Raw genomic sequence first — 23,316 nt, forward strand, 5'->3', positions numbered from 1 at the left:
AAAAAAAAAAAAAAAAAAAAAGAAAGAAAACTAAGAAATTTGCAATGTTTCCTGTGACTATCATTTTACCTCTTTCTTTCTAATCCTTATGTCTTGTCTTTCTTTTTACTAGTTTATTATATACTGTCCAGGACTTCCATAGTGTTGAACAGAAGTCATGAGATTGGGCATAATTGCGTTGTTCCCAAGATTAGGCAGAAAGCTTTCAGTAGTCCACCATATGGTATGATGTCTGTAGGATCTGCAGAGAAAACCTTTAGCAAAATGAGGACATTCTTTTTAAACTTTGATTCTTGGGAGTTTTTATCATAACGGTGTTTAATGCTGTCAAATGCCTCTGTCTGTATCTGTTGAGATGATTATACAGCTTTCTTCTTTCTGCCAATGAATTACATTGGTTTCATTTTCAACTTTTAAACCAACTTTACATCCCTGGGGTAAACCCCACGTGGTTGTGGTGCCTTGTCCTTTGGGATTTTGCTAGATATGATTTTTTTTTTAAGCTTTCTATATTGGTGTTGATGGGAGATATTGGACTTCTGTTTCCTTTTCTTGTAATGTCTTTTTTTGATTTTGGTGTCAAGGTGATATTGGGTGTCATAAAATGAGATGAGAAGTGCTCTCTCCTTCCCTGTTTTTGGAAATACCTATGTAAGATGGGTATGATTTCTTCTTTACGTGTTTGATAGAATTCACCAGTGAAGTCGTCTGAACCTAGAGGGTTTTATTTGGTTTGGTTTTAGTTTTTTGTAGGAAAATTAAAAATTTTTAAGAGATATTTTTAGATTCTTCTGTTGTGTCAGTTTTGGTAATTTGTGTCTTTTAAGAAAATTTCATTTCATCTAAGTTGTTGGATTTATTGGCAGAAAATTGTTCAGAATACTCCTTTAATATCCTTTTAATGTCTGTAGAATCTAATCTGTATTTCAGTCTCTTCATATTGGTAATTTATGTTTTTGCTATTTTTTTCCTGGATCAGTCAGTCTAGCTGCAGGTTTATCAATTTGTTTATCTTTATAAGATCATTTATTTTAGATCATTAATGATCTTTCAGTACAGGGGTATTCAGTCTTTTGGCTCCCCTGGGCCCCAATGGAAGAAGAAGAATTGTCTTGGGCCACACGTAAAACACACTAGCGATAAGCCGATGAAAAAAAAAAAAAAAAAAAAGGCAAAAAAATCTCATAATGTTTCAAGAAAGTTTATGAATTTGTGTTGGGCTGCATTCAGAGCTGGCCTGGACCACATGCAGCCCTCAGGTTGGACAAGCTTGTTTCTGTATTACTTATTTTCTCTTTTTTTCATTTTCTATTTCATTTATTTTCAATCTTTTTTTTTCCGTCCGTTTAACTTATTTTCAGTTTACTTTGCTCTTGTTTTATAGCTTCTTAAGAAGGGAGTTAGAGCTCTTCATTCCACTTTAGTTTTAGTTAATAGTCAACACATTTTGTTTTCATTTTCATTCCATTCAAAATATTATGTAGTTTTCCTTGTGATATTTCTTTTCATGGACCCATGAGTTATTTAAAAGTGTATTGTTTTTAATTTCTACTACATGGAGATATTATAGATACGTTATTGTTGCTGCTTTCTAATTCATTCATAGTATGGTTGGAGAACATACTTTCTTAGTAAATTTCCACGTGCACTTGAAAAGAATGTGTATTCTGCACATGTTGGTTCAGGGGTTTTTTTTTTTTGGAAATGGAGTCTCGCTCTGTTGTCCAGCAGGCTGGAGTGCCGTGGTGCAATCTCAGCCCACTGCAACCTCCGCCTCCCAGGTCCAAGTGATTCTCCTACCTCAGCCTCCAGAGTAGCTGGAATTATAGGCACCTGCCACCAGGCCAGGCTAATTCTTTTTATATTTTTAATAGAGACGGGGTTTTACCACGTTGGCCAAGCTAGTCTCTAACTCCTGATCTCAGGTGATCCACCTGCCTTGGCCTCCCAAAGTTGTAGGATTACAGGCATGAGCCACGGTGCCTGGCCAGTTCAGTGTTCTTTAGATGTCGGTAATCCCATGACTAGCCACATCTTCTGTGTCCTTACTGACTTTTTACTAATCCTACAATGTATTGAAAATTATGTTAAAATCTCCAACTGTAATTCTAGATCTGTCTACTTGAGCAGTTTTTGCTTAAAGTATTTTGAAGCTCTCATGTGTACACATTTAGAATTAAGTCTTCCTTATAAATTCAGTCTTTCATTTTCGTAATATTTTAACCTTTATTTCTGTTAAATGTCTTGATGCCTAATTAAATTATTTGATCACCCTTTTGCTTCTGTCAAGCCTGGAGCTTTGTTTGTTTGTACTTATTTATTAGGGTTTTGCCTGTAGACTTAGACTGTGACTCTTACTCTAGGAAAGGTCCATCCTCATGGGCCTCAACAACATGTGCTTCATGTACTTGGTGAGTTCTCTCCACTCTGCTGTGTCCCAAATTTGTGTGATCTCTGGTGTCTCCAGTCAGCCCTCAGCAGTGCCAGCCGCTCTGCAGAGGCCTTGTGGAGCCTGCCTTCTGCATGCGCTCCCCCCAGCCCTTGGCCACAGACGTGCAGAGAACTTTTGCATACTCTTTTGAGGCCTCACCTCTGTGTAGTTCCCTCTTCTCCAGTACCTTATTCTATAAACTCCCAACATTTTAGCACTGCAAGATTCTCAGCTCAGTGACATTGCCTCATTCTTGGAGGTCTCTACCTCTCCGTGTGGTCAAGAAACTGCCATTGGGCAGAAAACAGAAGTGTGTGTGAGATTTGCCTCCTGTGTTTTCCTGTTCTCAGATATCACAGTCCTGTTCTGCCTGTGTTCCAATCCCCGAAAACAGTTTTCTCAAATGTTCTATCCAGTTTCACTTTTCTCGTTGGTCTTGGTGGGAGGGCAAGTCCATCTTGGCTGGAAGAGGAAGTCTTTCTGCGTCTTTTTTTCTTTGTCCTTCCACCTTCTTTTGCATTGTGGATTTTTCTAAACTTAACATGTAAATAAGCATGTGCCTATTTGTGAAGGGAAAGAAACCCCTTTAATTTTTTAAAGTTGTTCTGTTGGTTCCTCACAAGGATCTGAAGGGATTAGTAAATAGGATGAAAGAAATTCTGTCTTTCACGTGGAGAAAACCAAGTATGACATTAATAAAAACGAGCATGTCTGTAAGCAAAGAGTTTCACTGAGCTCTGCTAGATTAAGAAGCAACTGGACTTACAACATCGTAGTTTGCAAAACACATATATTTTATTTACCCAGAAACTAAAGCTAAGTAAGCTATGGGTTAATAGAAGGTCTGTGAAGGGTACTTAGACTACAGTGAGATTGGGGAAGAAAATTCCATTTCCAAATCTAAGATACATCATTCGTTTGTGCCGAGCACATAATGAAGGTAGAGATTTAAGGGGGCCCTCAGCACAGAAGCCCTGGATTAGTCAGAAGGTGAGGGGAGCTGTCACACGGCCTTGATGCTGGAGTTGAGGGTGCCCTGGTCATGTCTCATCAGCCATGACACTGGTGCATCGAGCCTTTGTTTGTTTGTTTGTTTGTTTGTTTTTGGTGCTTTTTTGAGACAGGCTCTTGCTTTGTTGCTCAGGCTGGAGTGCAGTGACGTGATCATGGCTCAGTGCACCCTCGACCTCACAGGCTTACGCAGTCCTCTCACCGCAGACTCCTGAGTATCTGGGACCACAGGCTTGTACCACCACAATCGCTGATTTCTTAATTTTTTTGTAGAGATGGGGATGTCCTTTTGTTGCCTAGGCTGATATTGAACTCCTGGGCTTAAGTGATTCTCCTGCTTCCGCCTCCCAAAGCGCTGGGATTACAGGCATGCCAGACATGTAAACATCCTAAACTATGTGAAAATATGCGAAAAGCTTTGTTACGCATTGTGAGACAGCACAGCAGGGGTATTTGACCATCTGCCTAAGGTTTAAAAGGAAATAACTTCAGGCCTGTGTCTAAATAGCAAGTAATGTTTTAGAGCGGATTCTCAAATTCAGCTTAGGCGTCTGCAGCATATACACAGCTTGAGCTGTAACCTGACGTAGAGACAGGAGCTTGAGCTGTGACCTGATGTAGGGACAGGCAACTTCCATGCCCACTGTTCTGAGGGTCCACTGCTCTTTCACAGCTGAAACCCCCAGAGTGGCACTGATGAGTATTATGTTATGTTACTTTAGTCGTTAAACGTACAAGCGTACTTCCGAGGGTTGAATGTAGGCCACTTGCAGAAAATAAGCAGAACAGCTCACATTTAATTCTTGATGATACTATGTTTAGCTTTCTTATTCTTTGAAATCCCATTGAGAAAAAATACTGGCATCTACTCAAAGTAATTTCTTTTTCAGTTCACAATATTATAAGTAATGTTACTGTATCATTTCCCTACTTGAACAGAGTGTGAAAATTTTGAGGAGCTTGTCTGCCAGAAATTTCTTCTTCATTTGCAAAACATTAATGAGATACTATATTTAAATGATTTTATTTAATATTAAGTGTACTTGATCAACGTGGCATAGAACATACAAAATAAATAAAATGAACTTATAATCATTAACTATTACATTTATAAGAAAGACCTGCTAATCATAACACTGTTCGTAATGATTCTGAATAAAGCATTATTTCTTTTATTGAAAACAATTGTAGCTATAAGACAACTCAGGCATCTAAATTGCTCGTTAGTTTTACTGCTTTCTAATCATCTTTGACTGAAATTTTAATTTTGATTTTCTTTTTCTCCATTGGTTTTGTGTGTGTGTGGAGGTAAAATATACAGAATATAAGATTTGCCAGTTTTTCTATTTTTAAGTGTACACTTCAGTGGCATTTAAATACATGCACCGTTTTACCTTCCCACCAGCATTGCATCGGGTTTCAGTTTCTCCACATCCTGCCCAACATTTGTTTTTCTGGTTTTCTTGGTTTTTGTTTTTGTTTTTTTGGTTTTTTTGATACTAGCGATTCTCATGGGTGTGAAGTGGTATTTTATTGTGGTTTTGATTTACATTTCCCTGGTGACTAGCGATGCTGATCATCTTTTCAAGTGCTCATTGGCCATTTGTATATCACGTTTGGAACAATGTCTGTGTACATCCTTTGCCCAGTTTTGAATTGTGATGTTTGTCTTTTTGAAGTTCTCCATATACTCTGGATATTAATTCCTTATAACGTATGCAGTTTACAAATATTTTCTCCATTCTCTGGGTTGCCTTTTACTCTGTTGACAGTGATTCTTGATGCACGAAAAGTTTTAATTCTGATGAAGTCCAGTTTGTCTATGTTTTCTTTTGTTCCTGTGCCTTTGATGTTCTGTGAAAGAAATAATTGCCAAATTCATGGTCATGAAGCTTTTCCCATTTTCTTCTAAAAGGTTTCTAACTTCAGCTCTTACATTTAGGTCTTTGGTCTATTTTAAGTTACTTTTTGTATTTGGTGCTAGGTAAGGGTCCAACTTCATTTTAGCTAAAATTTTATGTATTTTAAAATTTGTTATGAAAAGCATGAAATGTTTAGTTGAATAGAAAATTTTGTGCAGTGGAATTAACTGAATCTTTAAAACCTTTTTATTATGGAAATATCCAAACTAATCCATACATAGAAGAGTATGAGTCCCCCATGTGCCCAGGGCCCAGCATTGTCAGTATTTTGCCAATCTCATTTCATTTACGCACACACCCACACACACAGTTTTTCCTGGAAATTTTAAGTAAAATCACAGGTGATATGTCATTTTACCCATAAGTATGTAAATGTGCATTTCTTAACATGGTATGTCTTTCTCTCATCATCTGTTTTGTTCTTTTATACATTATACTGTCATTATCAGACCTTATAAAATGAACAAGAATTCCTTAATATGTCATATCCAGTTAATGATTGACTTATTTCTGCTGTAGCTAAAGTACAATTTAGGAGGGGGTTTGAGGATGTTTTTTAACATTAAGATATAAACTTTTATAACAACTGCTTGACTGATTGTTCCTAGGGTCTAACATTTCTGTTGGCAAATTGGAAATTAGTATACATAGACATAGATTCTGCTCATTTTGCTTTCAATCTAAAATCATAGTTAAGATAACTGGCCAGGCGCAGTGGCTGACACCTGTAATTCTAGCACTTTGGGAGGCCGAGGCAGGTGGATCACGAGGTCAGGAGTTCAAGACCAGCCTGGCCGAGATGGGGAAACTCCATCTCTACTAAAAATACAGAAAAATTATCCAGGCATGGTGGCGGGTACCTGTAGCCCCAGCTACTCGGGAAGCTGAGGCAGAGAATTGTTTGAACCTGGGAGGCGGAGGTCGCAGTGAGCCGAGATTGTGCCACTGCACTCCAGCCTGGGCAACAGAGCAAGACTCCGTCTCAAAAAAAAAAAAGATTACTGTGCTAGAAAGTCTTCCTGTAGGGGCATTTCTAAGAAATGTTATGATGGGCATTGCCTCTGGAAAGCAGGCATGAATAGATGGCTGGGGTCTATCATGAGAGAGACCGTTCTCTGTGTATCACTTTGTACCTTCACATGTTGCCTTTTGTTTTGTTTTGGTCTTTTTTTGAGACAGGACCTTGCTCTGTCACTCAGGCTAGAGTGCGGTGATGAGATCATAGCTCACTATAACCTTGAACTCCTGGGCTCAAGTGATCCTCTTTCCCCAGCTCCCCGAGTAGCTGGGATTACAGGCATGCACCCCCATGCCTGGCTGTATGTTGCTATTTTGTATTTTAAAAACCTATTCCTGACTGTACTGGTAGTCTCATGAATCTGTGCACATAATGCAAACAAGTACATGTAAAACTGGTGAAATCTGAATAAGGTTCATGGATTATACCAATGTCAATTTCCTGATTCTGACAGTATGATACTTATGCGAGATGTCATCATTGAGACAAAGTGAGTAAGGGATATGTGAGATCTTTGTATTATTTCTTACAACTGCAAAACAAAAAGGTTTTAAAACTAAGTTATAATAACACAAAAAGAACTCTGTGTCAAAACTAAGATACAAAGTTTAAATATTGATTTTATTTTTTAGGAATCTGGTGGACAGTAACAAACTTTGGTGAAATTTCAGGAACCATAGCCATTGAAATGGATAAGGGAACCTATATACACGCACTCGACAATGGCCTTTTTACCTTGGGAGCGCCACACAAAGAAGGTTTGTGTCTGGAAGGGAAGAGGCTGCCACAAGTGTAGGTTTTAGGACATTCATTCGCTTAGGCCAAACTCTAACTAGTTTCAGACATTTTCCAAAGGAAATTTTTCCAAAATTTTCCAAATTTTCCATTGCATTTGACTCTTCCTTTTTTTTTCTTCCTTAATATTTACTAGCCATTGGCAAGTCCCTCTTTCTAATACAAGCATTTGAAAACGTTCTGTATAGTTCCAGAAGAGTATCTTTGGAAATCAAAACAACATGAATAATTAAAATAGTAAGTGAAAAGAAAAAAGAAAACCTACTTGAGTCAAAATGTTTGAATTTCTTTTTTAGTCAGACCTATTGCCAAAACTAACCTGGGTGTGGGTAACAATTTGAAGTTTCCTCATTTTCTTTAGCCCATTGGAGGAAGCACTAATGAGATACGAAGTAATTAGAAGATAAAAAGCAGTATCATTTGGTCAGCAAGGCTATCCCTTGAATAAATGAAAGCGTTTAGTTTTCTAAATAAGTGCTTATTTATGACTGTATTTTAAAACATAGTGAGAAGATATCTCAGAAGTTATTAAATAAGCATTATGTTAGCCTGTCCTACTCCATATGTAAAATTAGCCCTGTAGTTAAAAGAAGGTAAAATAGATCTTGATTCCAAAGATGCAGTATTACAGTGACATCAGCATATCTGAATATTCTTACATTTAATTGCAGAAGAAAATAGCCATATTTTTTAAAGCAAAATGATATCTTTATAGCAAATGTCAAATTTATTTTCAAATGTTTTTTCTCCAATAGTTGATGAGGGCCCTAGTCCCCCAGAGCAGTTGACGGCTGTCAAATTATCTGATTCCAGGTGAGCTTATGTTGTAATATAATTAGTAACCAGTTATTTTAAAAATTTAATTGTATTCATTAAAAATTTTAGTGTCTATCTTAAGCCCACAGAGTAATTTTGATATAAAAAACAAAATAGCTTTTTTGAAAAGTAGATTTTGTGATCTACTTTTAGTGGATTTCCTGTCAATATATAATGCTAGGCTGGAAAAAAAAATATGTAAAAAAATGAAGATTAATAATTTCACACACCAAATAAGATAGATTAAAAAATCAAACAGTACAAAACCTGGTTCACTGTTGCTATGATAGTTAAGCTCACTGTAGGGAAGTACAAAGACAAACAGGAAGACTGAAAAAAGGAGTATTGTTGAAACCAGCAGAGAATGTTACAGATCATAGTGACCAGAAGAATATTTTTACTCACTATTTTTACAGTCATTTTATAAAGTAACCTTTGTTATTCTCACCTTGTGCAGAAGTATAGAATGATTCTTTGGGTAGAAGATACTGAAAGTGAATTTGCATATTTTAGTAATTGGTTACATCAATATGATAATAATTTCTGTTATATAATCATTAATGTATAAAGGAGTAAAAGTCAGTTCTGGCATCCCAGGAGAGTCTCGGTAAGGTAAAAGAAATCAGAATTTTAAAAAATCACATTAAGATGATTATTTTTATACTTTCTTTGAAAGTCTGGTAAGTGTGGTGAAAGATAAAGAATAAAAGCAGAGGAAGAAAAAATTCAATAGTTTTAAACTGCTTTACAATTATAGAAAAAAAAAGGATTGTAAAGAAAATTAACTGACAAATGAGGAAAATATTTGCAACAATCTTAATAGACAGTGGGTTCTTACTCTTCATATGTATCTTGTACAGAATTCATGGCCCTGATGACCCCAGTAGAAAAACTGCAAACAATCAGATCTCAGTGGAAAAATGGACAAGGGACATAACCAGATAATCTAAAAACTAAAAAGGAAAGGAAAAGAAAAACAATTGTTATTCTAGTTAAATACTAAAATGCAAATTAATAGGATACTGTTTTTTCCATATCAGGTTTTCAAGTATTTTTTTAAAGTCATAATGTTTTAAAAAAAATCCGTGATACAAAACATACTCTTTTAATTTGAAGTAAGAATGTAAATTGAAACAGCATTTTCTGGAAAACAGTTTGATGACATAAGAACTTTGTAGTTTATACTCTTCGATCCAGTTATTTCTAGGAATTTTTTCTGAGGATAAATCAGTTTTATGTACAGAATAGATGTAAATAGAACTATTTGTAATAACAGAAAAAGTAAGTTTTAATAATTTATTATTAAACTTTATAACTAAAGAAGTATAATTGAAGAATGATGAATTTGGAAAATATTTGTTATGTAATATATAAGTACAATGTTTATATTAAAAAAGCAAAATACAAGACTGTAAATTTAAAACTGCGCTCTCTAATATGGCAGCAACTAGTCACATGTAGCTTTTTTTTTTTTAAGGCACAGAGTCTCACTCTGTCACCCAGATGAGAGTGCAGTGGTGTGGTCATAGCTCACTATAACCTCAAATTTCTGGACTCAAGCAACCCTCCTGTGTCAGCCTCCCCAGTAGCTGTGCACGCCAGCATGCCCAGCTAATTTTTTAAATTTTTTGTAGAGGTGGGGTCTCACTGTGTTGTTCAGGCTGATCTTGAACTTCTTGCCTCAGGCAGTTCTCCCATTGGCTTCCCAAAGCACAGAGATTACAGAGTGAGTCACCACTCAGCCACATGCAGCTTTTGAACACTTGGAATGTATCCAGCCTGAAAGTTTAGATATGTACACACCCACACATATGCACATGTCCTGTTTTGATGTTCTGTAATTAATTTCCTCTCAGTTTTTAACTTTTATCTATCTTATTAATGTACAGAATTGCCCTGAAATCTGGCTATGGAAAGTATCTTGGTATCAATTCAGATGGGCTTGTTGTTGGGCGTTCAGATGCAATCGGACCAAGAGAACAATGGGAACCAGTCTTTCAAAATGTAAGTGCTGTTATTGTTTATAAAAACTTCCTGTCAATATAACAGAAAGTCTGTAACAATCATAATATATTTAAAAAGAAAAAGTAGGATGCAATAGTATAATACATTAAATTGGAATCAATCAATAAGAACATAGAGCCTTAAAGAGATCTCAAAATATAGTGCAACAAAAACAGCATTAGTACTTTTGCCCACAATTACTTCTCTATACCCTACTGCCTAGATACGGATCTCATTTCCGTTAAAGAACCAGTCAATTTTAGGTCTCAGAGTAGGAAAACAGAATAGTTCCTAAGTATCTTCTTTGTAGCAGAAATCATGGATGCTTTCAGAAACATTAGAGACTGTAAGCGAACAGTGGAGCAAGCTAAGACCAAGTTGTGACAGTTTGTGCATAAAATAAATAATAATAGTTCATTGAAGTAAATTATCTCTAAAGGACTTTCAGTTCATAAGCTTCAAATAGTGTACGAAAAGATAGTTTTAATATAAAAGGAGAAAAAAGATAATATACTAATTCTTAATTTTAGTAAGTAGACAGTTGTAGTATATGGATGTTTTGTTAAATCTTTGTTGGTACAGAATACATAATTTCCTTTCTCTGTTTGTGTGAGAAGTAAAGATTGAACAAAAGTATGTGAGTGCTAAACAGTCTTTAAAAAGTAGGTAACTATATCAAAACCAGTAAGGACCAGTGGGCACAAGCAAGTGGAAGATAAGCTCAGCCTTTGAGTAGCGCTTTGGTGGTATACAATCAGGAACTGAAAACAGGAACTCAGCAGTGTTTTCTAAGACGACAAATTAAACAGACATCCCCCCCAGAAAGAGGTAATCACTTAGACTAATTTCCTCATCCCCTGGGATAAAATCTTAAGTCAGTGACTTGAAAACTATTTTGACCCAACCCATTGAGAAATGCATTTTTACATCGCACCCCAGCACACACATATGTATAACTGAAGCAAGAGTTGTACTTAACAATACTTACTTGTTCATGTGTTATGCAGCTTGATATTTCTTATTCTCTTTTACCCCTTCCTCTGTGTGTCTGTGTGTATTCCCTTTTCTTTCCCCCCACAATACCATTCAGGAACCACTACATTGATTTCATGACCCACTAATGTGTTGCAACCCCTTTGAGATGATCCTACTAGTTATGATGAGATACTTCTAATAAAAGTTACACCAGTAGAAAAAGCCAATATATCGTAAGGCCAGGATGATGAGCCAGATAGTTCTAATAATACAACACTTTAGGAAAGTTCATTTCATTTTATTTTTAGGAAGGACACTAAGTTTCAAAAATTTAAATGAAAGAGGGTCTTAAAACTCTATTGCAAAAAGACTCAGGTGAATACTCTGCGGCACAGGTTTAAATCGCCTTGGACCACAGCAGCATGTTCCAGGGCTCAGCAGGCGCCATCCAGATGAGAGACCACCAGCCCTTGCGACCTTGACCAAGAAATTAAATCCATGTTATCAGCACTTTTTAACTGGATGTGATATACGTTATATCACATATTTTATATATTTTTATATATATTTATATTAAATATATACATATTTTTATAATCATTGTATTTGTAAATATTTTGTCTAAATGTTATGGTATTCCAAGTTTTCCAAAAGAATCAACCAAATACAAGTTATAAATAAACATTATATTTGTTAAGGGAATCAAGCTAACCAAATTTATAACCCAGATTTGGATACACAAGAAGATCAGTTTTTAAGGTTTTGTTTAATAGAAAGCAGTATAATACATCAAACATTAAACAACTAAAAAAGCATGTAAATATTTATTTTCACACACAAAAGTCCCTCAGACAGTGATTCTTAAATTCAAAACACCAAAGGCATTGTATATGCCTTTTCGTGTTTTCTAATTGTGAGGAAAATAAATTTTACTTAAAATGCTAGTATTTGAATAAAGTGTGCATTCATAATTATGTTCTTTAAAGTTAATTTTTCAAACTGAACTAAATCAGTTATATCACCGTAGATGTTTTAGAAAGGAAGCAATCCTACTTCATCTAATTAGAATTTAGTCCTACTAGGAAGATACACTAAGAATGTTTATTGTGGTAATATTGGAATAGTAAAATAATAGGTGATTTTGGTTTCCTTTTCTGCATGTTCTTGTATTACATTTTTCAGGTTTTCTCTAAGTTCTTCTCTGTGATTTTTAAATCAGGGAGGAAAAATTAATTCAGTCTAAACACAACGTTTCTTCTACAAGAAGTATCCTCATGACTCTCTATTTTGTTATTTTGTTTCACTTAGGGGAAAATGGCTTTATTGGCTTCAAATAGCTGCTTTATTAGATGCAATGAAGCTGGGGACATAGAAGCAAAAAGTAAGACAGCAGGAGAAGAAGAAATGATCAAGGTAATTATGACATTTTATACAGATGACCACATTCACACATGCAATGTGACTATCTCTTTAAAATGTTAAATCATCATTTACTGTCACTTTAAAGATTTAGTTAATAGCTTTTTATAATGTGGTGTTTCACATGGACTCATTTTTTATTATAAATCCCATAATTGGTGGCTTGTTTATACAATGTGATAGAGAAATCAGTGCATCTAGGAGCTACCTTGCCGTTATCTCCATGGATTACTATCTTTTTTTGAGTAGTTCTGCATGATCTTTTTAGGCTTTCGTTTTCTTGTTTTCTTGCTTGTATTTTAAAGTCTAATTTTTAAAAGAGATAATATGTACACGTGGTTCAACATTTTTAAATAAAAGCCTATGAAGACGTCTGCCTGCCATTCGTCTTACTCGCCTGTGTCCCAGCTCCGGTTCCTATCTCTTTCCCTTTGTTTTGTTTTTTTATAGCCTCCTAAAATTTCTTTATAAACACATGAATATGTTTATAATTTTCAACTGTTTTACACTAAAGCTTGCCTCCTCTATAGTCTTCTAGACTTTAATTTTTTTTTCCTTAAAATTGTATCTTGGAGAGTTTTCTACTATTAGTTTGAATGTAGAAAGTTTTCTCTTTTTCTTGCTTTTCTTTTCTTTCTCTCTCTTTTTTAACAGCCACATAATATTCATTTTAGGGATGTACCTTAATTTGTTTAGTCTCTTATAGATGGAAATGTAGGCTGTTTCCAGTCTTTTGCTCATATACACAGTGCTGCAGTACAAAACATTGAATATGCATCCACTTGTAGATGTGCGGGTGGACCTGAAGATAAATTTCCAGAAGCAGAATTACCAGGTCAGGGGTATATGCATTTGTATTTACGTAATGCTTGAGCTTCCGTGATGAAAATCACTCTGAAACATAAAAAATCATAGCAGAACCTCTGGGGCTTTAGCCCTCACATTTTAAAAATATTTTTATTAATAGTACCAGTCTTCTTTGCATTAGGAAAAACATGAATCACATAAAACATGATTTTTATTTTATTTTTACAATTTGTATGTGTCACTAAGCTGGAAATAAAAGTTCCTTATTCCAGGCTAAATTCCCTCATCTGTAGTCAGATACGTTATCCATTGCACCAGGCACTGGCCTGTTTCCTCCCTAATCCTACTCTTTGTTTTATATCATTGTAAAAGTTACACAGACATCTTCATATCAAGGTGAAATTCTAAATAATACTGTTAGTATAACCTAGATAAATCAGGTAGTTAGCTGGAATTTGATGAAAACATTTAAGGCTTAATTTTTTAGACTCAGCAAAAGCCAGTGATCTTTAATGATAAGCATATATGTATCTAAAGAATAACTCCCTCCTTCTTGACACATGGTTTTTCTGTTCCTTGGCATTCCTTCCCGGTAGTGAGCGTCCGGAACCTTGCTTTGTCTGTCTCTGTCGGGAATCACAGGTTGCATCCAGTCTGACCCAGATTTGCTCTGTGACGCATTGTGGGGGCCGGAGTGGAAGGCTCTAAGAGATGGGGGAAATGCCTTTTCTAAAATGCCTTTTGTTCTTATAATTAGAGCATAAAAATTTATGTTACATTTTTCTCTACTACCAGTGTAATTTAAAAGCGTCTGTCAAATGTCTGTACGTGCTTCATGTTAGATTTCCGGTCATATGTTTGATTTCTTTTTACAATAGTCTTGATTTCAAATAATTTCAAATCTAAAGCTCAAACAATTTCAATCTAAAATGTAGGTATTATTGTTAGAGAAGTGAAATGTTAGTTATGTTTTTTCATTGCATGTACCCGGCACATGTGTTGTAGTCTCGAATCTCCATCAGGCTCCTGTGACGTGGATGTGAGCTCAGCCTTACAGACAGGAAGACAGCCTCAGACCCTCCTTACATCCTCGTAATTTTTGTCAGTCAGTTCATGGAAATCACATAGTGATTTCAGGGTATGGTAAAGACAGGATGTGTAGCCAGGCCCAGCTGACTCCTAAGCCACTCAATATTTCATAGCGCATTGCTTCTCAGGGAACAGGTCATTGGGGAAATGCAGATGGGTTTGTGAATTACCTTTAATTTTATTTATTTATATTTTATTGTATCATATTTATTTTTCATCTGGATATCACAAAAGTGTTATTGAAGGCAACAATTGCGAATATATGTGCAGTGCTTTGCACTTATACAAAGAGACAAAGATACTTATACAAAGATTGTGTGTTTCACTATTTAAAGCAGTTTTCAGATGAAATGCAGAGTTCTCTGGGTCTCTGGTTAGTCAAGTACCTGGAAGCTCTGAACAGTGATTATTTAGGACTCTTTTCCTTTACCATTTAATTGCAGGCTCTGCTAATCTCTGTCAGCCATTCACCTTTATGACTTTGCCTTATCTACCAGAGCACAGATCCCTCTTACTAAAGGCAGCATTGTGTTACAGGCCCTAGCAGGGAATGTTTTCAGGTCTTCTGGGACCCTCTAATCAAAACTGTCACAAAGATGTCATTGGCACAAACACGTTGTTTGTCATCACTTTCTAAGCAGTCCTGGAATTGGATTCTGGCCACAGAGATCCTTAGGAGACATGAGTCCTTACCTCTGCCAATTGCCTGTTCTGTGGGCGATCCTAATTGTTGAATGCAGATCAGTTAACTTACGACATGTGATAGTAAATATCTATCCAAACTTTGGAGGATATCAGAAGTTAGTAAAAGAGGTGGGTTCCAATTAATTAAAAACAAGTTGTGTAGTGTTAAAAGTTTTAATACATTTGGTAATAGTCTGTGCGACGTAAAATAGTAATCTTAAGCTTTCAATCTGATCAGATGAACGCTTGTCTACTAGGGATAATTTGATCCTAGTGTATTCACTTGGAGGACAAAATTAAATTAGTTAATGATTGCTTTATTGCCTAGCAGGATCTGATGTGTAAAATGTTTTTGAAATAATTTTGTCTGTAGTGTTTCTGACCCAAGGGCTGCGGAGGAAGCACGTGGTAGCAGTTACTCATATAGATTATATATATATATATATGAAGTAAAAACACATAGCCAAAACCTGCCTTTTTCTGAATATAGCTGATCAGTTAATTTTTCCTTCTGCATAAGAAATCATCTCGAATGTTCTTACGTGATACGTAAAGTGGGGAGGGTGGAATATAAACATATAACCCATTGGATTCTCTTTTCCAATATCTAGATTAGATCCTGTGCTGAAAGAGAAACCAAGAAAAAAGATGACATTCCAGAAGAAGACAAAGGAAATGTAAAACAGTGTGAAATCAATTATGTGTATGTGTTCTTTTCCTTTTAGACCTACAGATTTGACAGTGAAGTGCTTCTCAAAGTGCTTTCAAAATACATTACCTAATTAGTTGGGGATGGTGGTGCATGCCTGTAGGCCAAGCTGCTCGGGAGGCTGAGACAGGAGGATTGTTTGAGCCCAGGAGTCCAAGGCTGCAGTGAGCTCTGATAACCACTGCATTCCAGCCTGGGTGACGGAGCAAGACCCTCTCTGACAAAATCAAATTAAAACTGATGGACAAGAAGAGGCAACGCAATGTAGCCTCTGGGACAGAGCCCTGAGCTCAATGCTGTTCTCAAGGCTTCAGTTTTCCTAATCATCATACCAGCTCTCAAAGCTAACGTCATGTGGGTTAGTCTGTCTCCCTGTTCATTCACAGAACGGGTGTGATGCCAGTCAAAGGCTGTGCTATGACCAGGACACGGAGGACTCCAGCCGGCATGCCCTAATAGAAGTGGGGCCTTGTGGTTCTTCCCAGTCAATGAGCGGCCCTCCTTTTGAGGGGTCATGGAGGTCATCTTTGTGGTTGAGAAGCTCCAGCTTATTAAAAAAATACAATTAGACTTTTTTTTTCCCCCTTCCCCAAGAGGAGTCTCGCTCTGTTGCCCAGACTGGAGTGCAGTGGCGTGATCTCGGCTCATCGCAGCCTTCGCCTCCCAGGTTCATGTGATTCTCCTGCCTCAGCCTCCTGAGTAACTGGGACTACAGGCACGTGCCACTATGCTCAGCTAATTTTTATATTTTTAGTAGAGATGGGGTTTCACCATGTTGAACAGGCTGTTATCAAACTCCTGACCTCAAGTGATCTGCCTCCCTTGGCCTCCCAAAGTGCTGGGATGGCAGGCATGAGCCACTGCCCCTGGCCTACAATTAGACTTTTTTAATAAGTGAAAAAGAAATTAACAGTATTTATAAATGTAATAGTAAATATGTATAATCAGAGTTTGAGGTATTTTTCAATGAAGACATTTTCTTTGCAGAAAGAAATTTCAGAGCTTCCAAGACCACAAACTTAAAATAAGTAAAGAAGACAGTAAAATTCTTAAAAAGGCTCGGAAAGATGGATTTTTGCATGAGACGCTTCTGGACAGGTAGCTCTTTATTTACTTATTTCCACTATTTTCAGTAGCCAATAGAAATGGCGTGTAGAAAACCTATGTTCTCTTAAATTACTATAGTTTTCACATTTTTGTCTTTATTTCTAATTTATGAATGTGGCAATATTACTTAGAGAGGACATCATAAGTTTGGGAAAAGACTGTCAAGAAAGAATATCTAAAAATTATAACCGATTCTAAGTATATACTTTAAGAAATTCAGGTTTGACTGTATCTACTTCATAAATTTATTATCTTTTTATAACTGTTGGAACCAGAGTTAGAAAGAAACAGTTTGACTAATGTAAAAATTATGTGGATTCTGTTAGAGTAGTTCAGGTTCCTTAAAATAAGAATAGATCAGCTAAAAATTTAAAAGCTAAACAAGTGAAATTGAAGCAGTTTTATTGTAAGATTTGGAAGAGTGCAGGATGTTTATCATAGCACATTATTAATATTTATTACTCTTCCGATGTGGGTAAGTAAGGTCCTAGATTTACAACGTAGGAAAACAGGCAGAGACATTTATCTGTGAGTGTCCAAGTATAAATCAATTAAGTGCCAGATTTTGATAATCACCAGCCGCTCATTGAAGTCCTATGTTGCAAAGTTACTCTTACCTTTTTTTACATTTCTTGATAAGGCAATGTTTAATTACATATTTCCTGTTAACTAGCTGGTAGAGTTCATACCTAAAGTCAGTACATAATGTTAAGAATTTTTTCCAGCTGAGCAAATGAATACGTATCTAGATGGAAGAAATCAAGAAGAGGATATAAAATACAATCAGGATGTGGACTCTAAAACGGAATAAGCTCTGTGTCCTGTAACTTTTATCACTTCTAATATGACAGCATTCTCACCATGTTGAATAGAAATTTAGAGCACTCTTAAATTCCAGAATAATTAAAATTGCTATTGTGGATTGAAAAAGCCCTTAGGCAACGTTTATTGACTGTTAGGAAATAACTGTTACAAGATTAGAATCCATTTTTTATAGAAACCAAATTTAAAAGTATACATATTTTAATATAAGTGTTGTGGTAATATAATAACCAAAATTGACCACACAGTTTTAAAGCTTTTTATATTTAGCAGCAGTTGAATATATATGGCATGCTTTACACAGATTAATTTTATTACTTTTCTTTGCTTAAACAGGAGAGCCAAATTGAAAGCCGACAGATACTGCAAATGACTGGAATTTTTGTTTCTGCTTTATCTTTTTGTGTTTTTTTCTGAATAAAATATTCAGAGGAAATGCTTTTAAAGAGTTCTTGAGTTGTTGTGAAATTATTGTTTAACTAGTAACTAGTTTAACCAGGATTAAACAAGCTTAATCAAGATTCTTCATGGATGTACTTTTTAGCTAACTAGAATTTTTCGCATGGAAATGAAACCTATAGTACACACTTAATGTACCACAGAATTTTTTTCTGGATTTCCTGTTCTGAAGCATGCAGTGTACTAGAAACCAATTCTTCCTGCACTGCTTGTGGAATCTGTCTTACTGGATCATAATCTTACTTTACTTTATACAATAGATGCCTGATCAGTGCCTTTAATAGGAAGTTAGAAATTCCCAATCCAATCAACAAGGCTTTGATTCTGCCTCGGAAGTACTACCCAGATCACAGACAGTCCAAATGTCAGAACTAGGGGGCCGGGCGGAGAGGGCAAATCATCTGTTAGGGAGTGGGACCGAAAGTGGAAACATTACAAAAGAGCAAGTAGGCTCAGAACAGAGGGGAGAGTAGTGCTGGGGAAACTCCCTACTGAGGACGGGTTGGCCACAGTGGATATGTATGGGATGCTTTTGTCCTTGTGGGCTGGAATGGAAGCTGAAGAAGTTCAAACGCTAAGTGTTGCTTAGGTCTGCTTTGTTGAAGCCTGTCTCTTTCAGAGTTCCTAAACACAATATTCCCGTGGCATCTAATCCCAGTGAGTGCTCCACATCCAGGCTGTGGATCAGATGTCACGGGAAATTCTGCCTCAGGTTGGTTCAAGGATCTGGATGTTGTCAAAAGTCCACGTTGTGTGCTGGCCTATCCTTAAAGACCCTATCTAGTTCTAGCCTTTCAGTTCCATCAGTCACCACATCTAGAGTTACATGGCATCTGTACAAGCTCGGTAGCTGAGGCACGGGATCAGGCCTAGAAAGGAGCTTTTGGAGCATTTGTTGTAGGTCTAGCTCCATTTTGGCCCTCCAGTTCCGATAGCTGCACTTTGTCTCATCTTGGGTTCTGATCCTTGGATTGGGAACAAAGTAACTACTCTGATCCCGCAAAGTGGTGGTTCCTGTTCCCAACTGGTGACTATTTTGCCTCCCAGGGGACATTTTTGGTTTTCACATCTGGGATACGGTGTTAGAGGGTAGAGGCTAGGGATGCTGCGAAGCATGTGGCAAAATCCTGTTCCACCCAGAACGCTAATAGTGCCAAGGTTATGCAGCCTTCCCACCCAAGGGTTTGGTCTATTCCTTGCTTTTGCCAGCTCCCTAACCCTGAAACAACAGTTCAAATTTATCTGCATAAGCGTCTCCGAGGGACCTGCACGTTTCCAATGTCAACTGCTGAGACCCATCTGTGGAGACGCAGGCTTAGCAGGTCTCCAGTGTCAACTGCCCAGACCATCCGTGGAGATGCAGGCTTAGCAGGTCTCCAATGTCGACTGCTGAGACCCATCCATGGAGACGCAGGCTTAGCAGGTCTCCAATGTCGACTGCTGAGACCATCCATGGAGATGCAGGCTTAGCAGGTCTAGGACTGGGCTCCACATTTGCATGTGAACAAGTACTCCAGGTCATTCCGAAGCAAGTGATAAGAAGCACACATTGAGGATCACCGCCTTCACGAAACTGAATCTTGCCTCCCACTTGGTATCTGAGACCATCTGCCTGCTGACTGATTTTCCTGGCACAAACATTCTGCTTGCAGGCACAGTGTGTTCTTGGACTCCATGTCACCTCGTTCACCCTCATGTTCCCTCGGTTCCTGACCCCAGTCCAGCGAGCAGAACTAATTACAGATCTTGACAACAGAAGATACAGATTTAAAATAATACATTGCCTATTCCCGCGGACTTTATCCACTAGTGAAGGAGGACAAGTGGACAAATGGAGAGGGTAAGTGGGGTCTCCATCCCTGTTTCTCCCATTCTGCTTTATACAAACCCCAGCTAGACCGCTGGGAGAGCAACAGAGGTTAAGAATGACTGCATCGAAATATTGTTATCTGGTCCACTCTTCTTCCATCTTGAACACAAGGTTATTATGAGTTTTGTTTAAAGCACTACTGAAACCAAGATAAACTCTGGCTTAGCCCCTGACAGATCAGCCTAGTAATCATATCAAAACCAAGATTACCTAAAAGCACTAACCAAAGGAAAAGCTCCCACACTCCAACCTATGACTGCTCACATTTTTCAGATTGAATAATTTCAATTGTATTTTAGGTTCATTGACTGTTTACCACCTCCAAGCTGCTCCTGAAGACAACTGATTATTATTTTTTAACTTGGAAAACTTTCACTTCTAGAATTTCCACTTGAGCCTTTGTTATTGTAGTTTTTCTTCTCTGCTATGATTTCCTATCCATTTATTATAAGGGTTTTTGGGGTTTTGATTTTAGTAAGAATTATAATAACTACTTTAAAAATCCACACTAATTCCAACATCTGGATCATCTTGAGGTCAGTCTACATTGGTTGCCTTTTTCTTTGAATATGTTTAATATAAATTAGTATAAATGAATGTAACTAGTGATTAAAATAAATTAATGTGTTTGGCTCCACGTTTCTGTCTTCTGCCTTCTGTCACTGATGTTTTATTCCTATCCTTGTTGTTTTCTATACTTTATTTTATTACATCTTTTTCTGTCTTGCGATTTGAAAACTATATGACATATTGTAATGTTTTAATTTTTCTAATTTTTTGCTTTTAATTTTAACTAATTTTATTTTTAGAGAAGTGTAGGTTCACAGCTAAACAGAGCAGAGAGTACAGACTTCCCATATGTCCCTTTCCCCACACACAGCCTCCCCACCACAGCTTCCTGCCTCACACAGCGCACCTGTGACAACCAGGACCTACCTTGACCCTTCATTGTCGCTCAAAGCTTACAGAGCACATTCACGTTTCCTCTTCACATTGTATGTTCTGAGTCTTAACAAAAGTATAATGGTGACAGGATATTACTCACTGCTAACAGGAGATAATCTGTCAAGCCACAAAACAATATAAGGAGGGAACTTAAATGCATATTGCTAAGAGAAGAAGCCAATCCGAAAAGTCTACATACTGTTCGATTCCAATTATATGACGTTCCAGAAACGGTGAAACTGTGGGAACAGTAGAAACATCAGTGGTTGCCATGAACCAAGGGGAAGGAAGACAAGGAAACACAGAGCACAGAGAATCTTCACGGCAGTAAAACCATTCTGTATGATACTATAATGGTAGACATACATTTGTAAAAATCTACCTTAACTTTTAATCTTTTAAATTACGGTGTTTTTTTGTTGTTTTGTTTTTTGTTTTTTGTTTTTCTGATGGAGCCTTGCTCTGTTGCCAGGCTGGAGTGCAGTGGCATGATCTCGGCTCACTGCAACATCTGCCTCCTGGGTTCAAGCGATTCTCCTGCCTCAGCTTCCGAGTAGCTGGATCTACAGGTGCCCACCACTGTGCCCGGGTGAGTAGAGACTGGGTTCACCATCTTGGCCAGGCTGGTCTCGAACTCCTGACCTCGTGATCCATCTGCCTCAGCCTCCCAAAGTGCTGGGATTACAGGCGTGAGCCACCGCGCCTGGCCGTTTTTCTTTTAAAAACTGCAGACAAGCTGGGTGCCGTGGCTCAAGCCTGTAATGGCTGCACTTTGGGAGGTTGAAGTGACTGGGTTGCTTGAGACCAGGAGTTCAAGACCAGCGGGGCAACATAGTGAGACCCCATCTCTAAAAAAAAAATGATTAAAAAAAATAGCCAGGCATAGTGCTGCATGTGTGTAGTCCCAGCTACTCCGGAGGCTGTGGTAGAAAAATCACTTGACCCAGCAGTTTGAGGGTGCAGTGTGTTATGATCACGCCACTGCACTCTGGCCTGGGCGACAGAGCAAAACCCCATCTCAAAACAAAGAACAACCAAAAACCTACAGGCACCCCTCAGAGATAGTGTGGGTTTGGTTCCAGACCACTGCAATAAGGCAAATCTTACAATCAAGTTAGTCGCACAAACATTTTATTTCCCAGTGCTTATAAAAGTTATGCTTAAACTATATTGTCGTCTAATGACTAATAATTATTAACTAGTAATTAATAGCATGTCTAAAAAGTATGCACATAACTTAAAATACCTAATTGCTAAAAAATACTAATGAATATCTGAGCCTTACCAAGTCATAATGTTTTTGCTGGTGGGGATCTTGCCTCTGTATTGACGGCTGCTGGCTGATCAGTGTGGGAGTTGCTGAAGGTTGCCCGTGTCAATTTCTTAAAATAAAACAATTTCTTAAGAAATTGGCCGTGTCAATTTCTTAAAATAAAACAATGAAGTTCGTTCCTTTTACAAAAGATTTCCCTGTCGCATATGATGCTGTTTGACAGCATTTCATCCACAGTAGAACTTCCTTCAAAACTGGAGTCAACCCTCTCGAACCCTGCTGCTGCTTTCTCAACCAGGTTTATGGAATATCCTAAATCCTTTGCTCTCATTTCAGCAATGTTCATAGCATCTCCACCTGGAGCAGGTTCCATCTCAAGAAAATATTTTCTTTTCTCATCCATAAGAAGCAACTCCCCATTTGTTCAAGTTTTATCATGAGTTTACAGCAATTTCATCTCATCTTAAGGTTCTAATTCTAATTCTAGTCTTGCGATTTCTACCGCATCTGCAGGGACTTCCTCCGCTGACATCCTGAGCCCTCAAAGTCATCCAGGAGGGCTGGAATCAACTTCTTCCAAACTCCTGTTAATGTTGATATTTCAGCCTCCTCCCATCAATCACAAATGTTCTTAATGGCATTTAAGGATTGCTATTAAGGACATTTGTGATTCACGGGAGGAGGCTGAAATATCATGAAAGGATTAACGGTGAATCCTTTCCAAAAGGTTTTCAATTAAGTTTATCCAGATTCATCAAAGAAATCACTGTGACAGCTACACCTTTACAAAATGCATTTATTATTTAATACTAAGACCTGAAAGTCAAAACCACTCCTTGATCCACTCCTTGATCCACAGGCTGAAGGGTAGATGTTGTATTAGCAGCCATGAAAATAACATTAAATTCCAAGTACATCTCCATCTAAGCTTCTGGGTAGCTAGGTGAATTGTCAATAAGCAGCAATCTTTTTTTCCTTTTTTCGTTTCTTTTCTTCTTTTTTTCTTTTTCTTCTTAGTCTCGCTCTGTCGCCCAGGCTGGAGTGCAGTGCGCGATCTCGGCTCACTGCAAACTCCACCTCCAGGGTTCACGCCTTTCTCCTGCCTCGGCGTCTAGAGTAGCTGGGACTACAGGCGCCGCCACCACGCCCGGCTAATTTTT

General features: G+C 37.4%; 1 protein-coding gene across 1 annotated transcript in view; it reads left to right on the forward strand.

Moving 5' to 3' along the window:
- Positions 1 to 18,057, forward strand: part of FRG1 (FSHD region gene 1) — a 22,739-nt gene extending 4,682 nt beyond the window's left edge. Inside the window, exons 3-9 of the mRNA XM_012001297.1 lie at positions 7,015 to 7,140; positions 7,933 to 7,990; positions 9,883 to 9,997; positions 12,281 to 12,385; positions 15,583 to 15,674; positions 16,668 to 16,778; positions 17,946 to 18,057. Of these exons, the coding sequence (XP_011856687.1) occupies positions 7,015 to 7,140; positions 7,933 to 7,990; positions 9,883 to 9,997; positions 12,281 to 12,385; positions 15,583 to 15,674; positions 16,668 to 16,778; positions 17,946 to 17,982 (644 nt within the window). The 3' untranslated portion in view covers positions 17,983 to 18,057. The remainder of the gene's footprint in view (positions 1 to 7,014; positions 7,141 to 7,932; positions 7,991 to 9,882; positions 9,998 to 12,280; positions 12,386 to 15,582; positions 15,675 to 16,667; positions 16,779 to 17,945) is intronic.
- Positions 18,058 to 23,316: the final 5,259 nt, after the last annotated feature.

Source organism: Mandrillus leucophaeus, unplaced genomic scaffold (genome assembly GCF_000951045.1).
Source record: "Mandrillus leucophaeus isolate KB7577 unplaced genomic scaffold, Mleu.le_1.0 Scaffold657, whole genome shotgun sequence".
NCBI lineage: Eukaryota > Metazoa > Chordata > Mammalia > Primates > Cercopithecidae > Mandrillus > Mandrillus leucophaeus.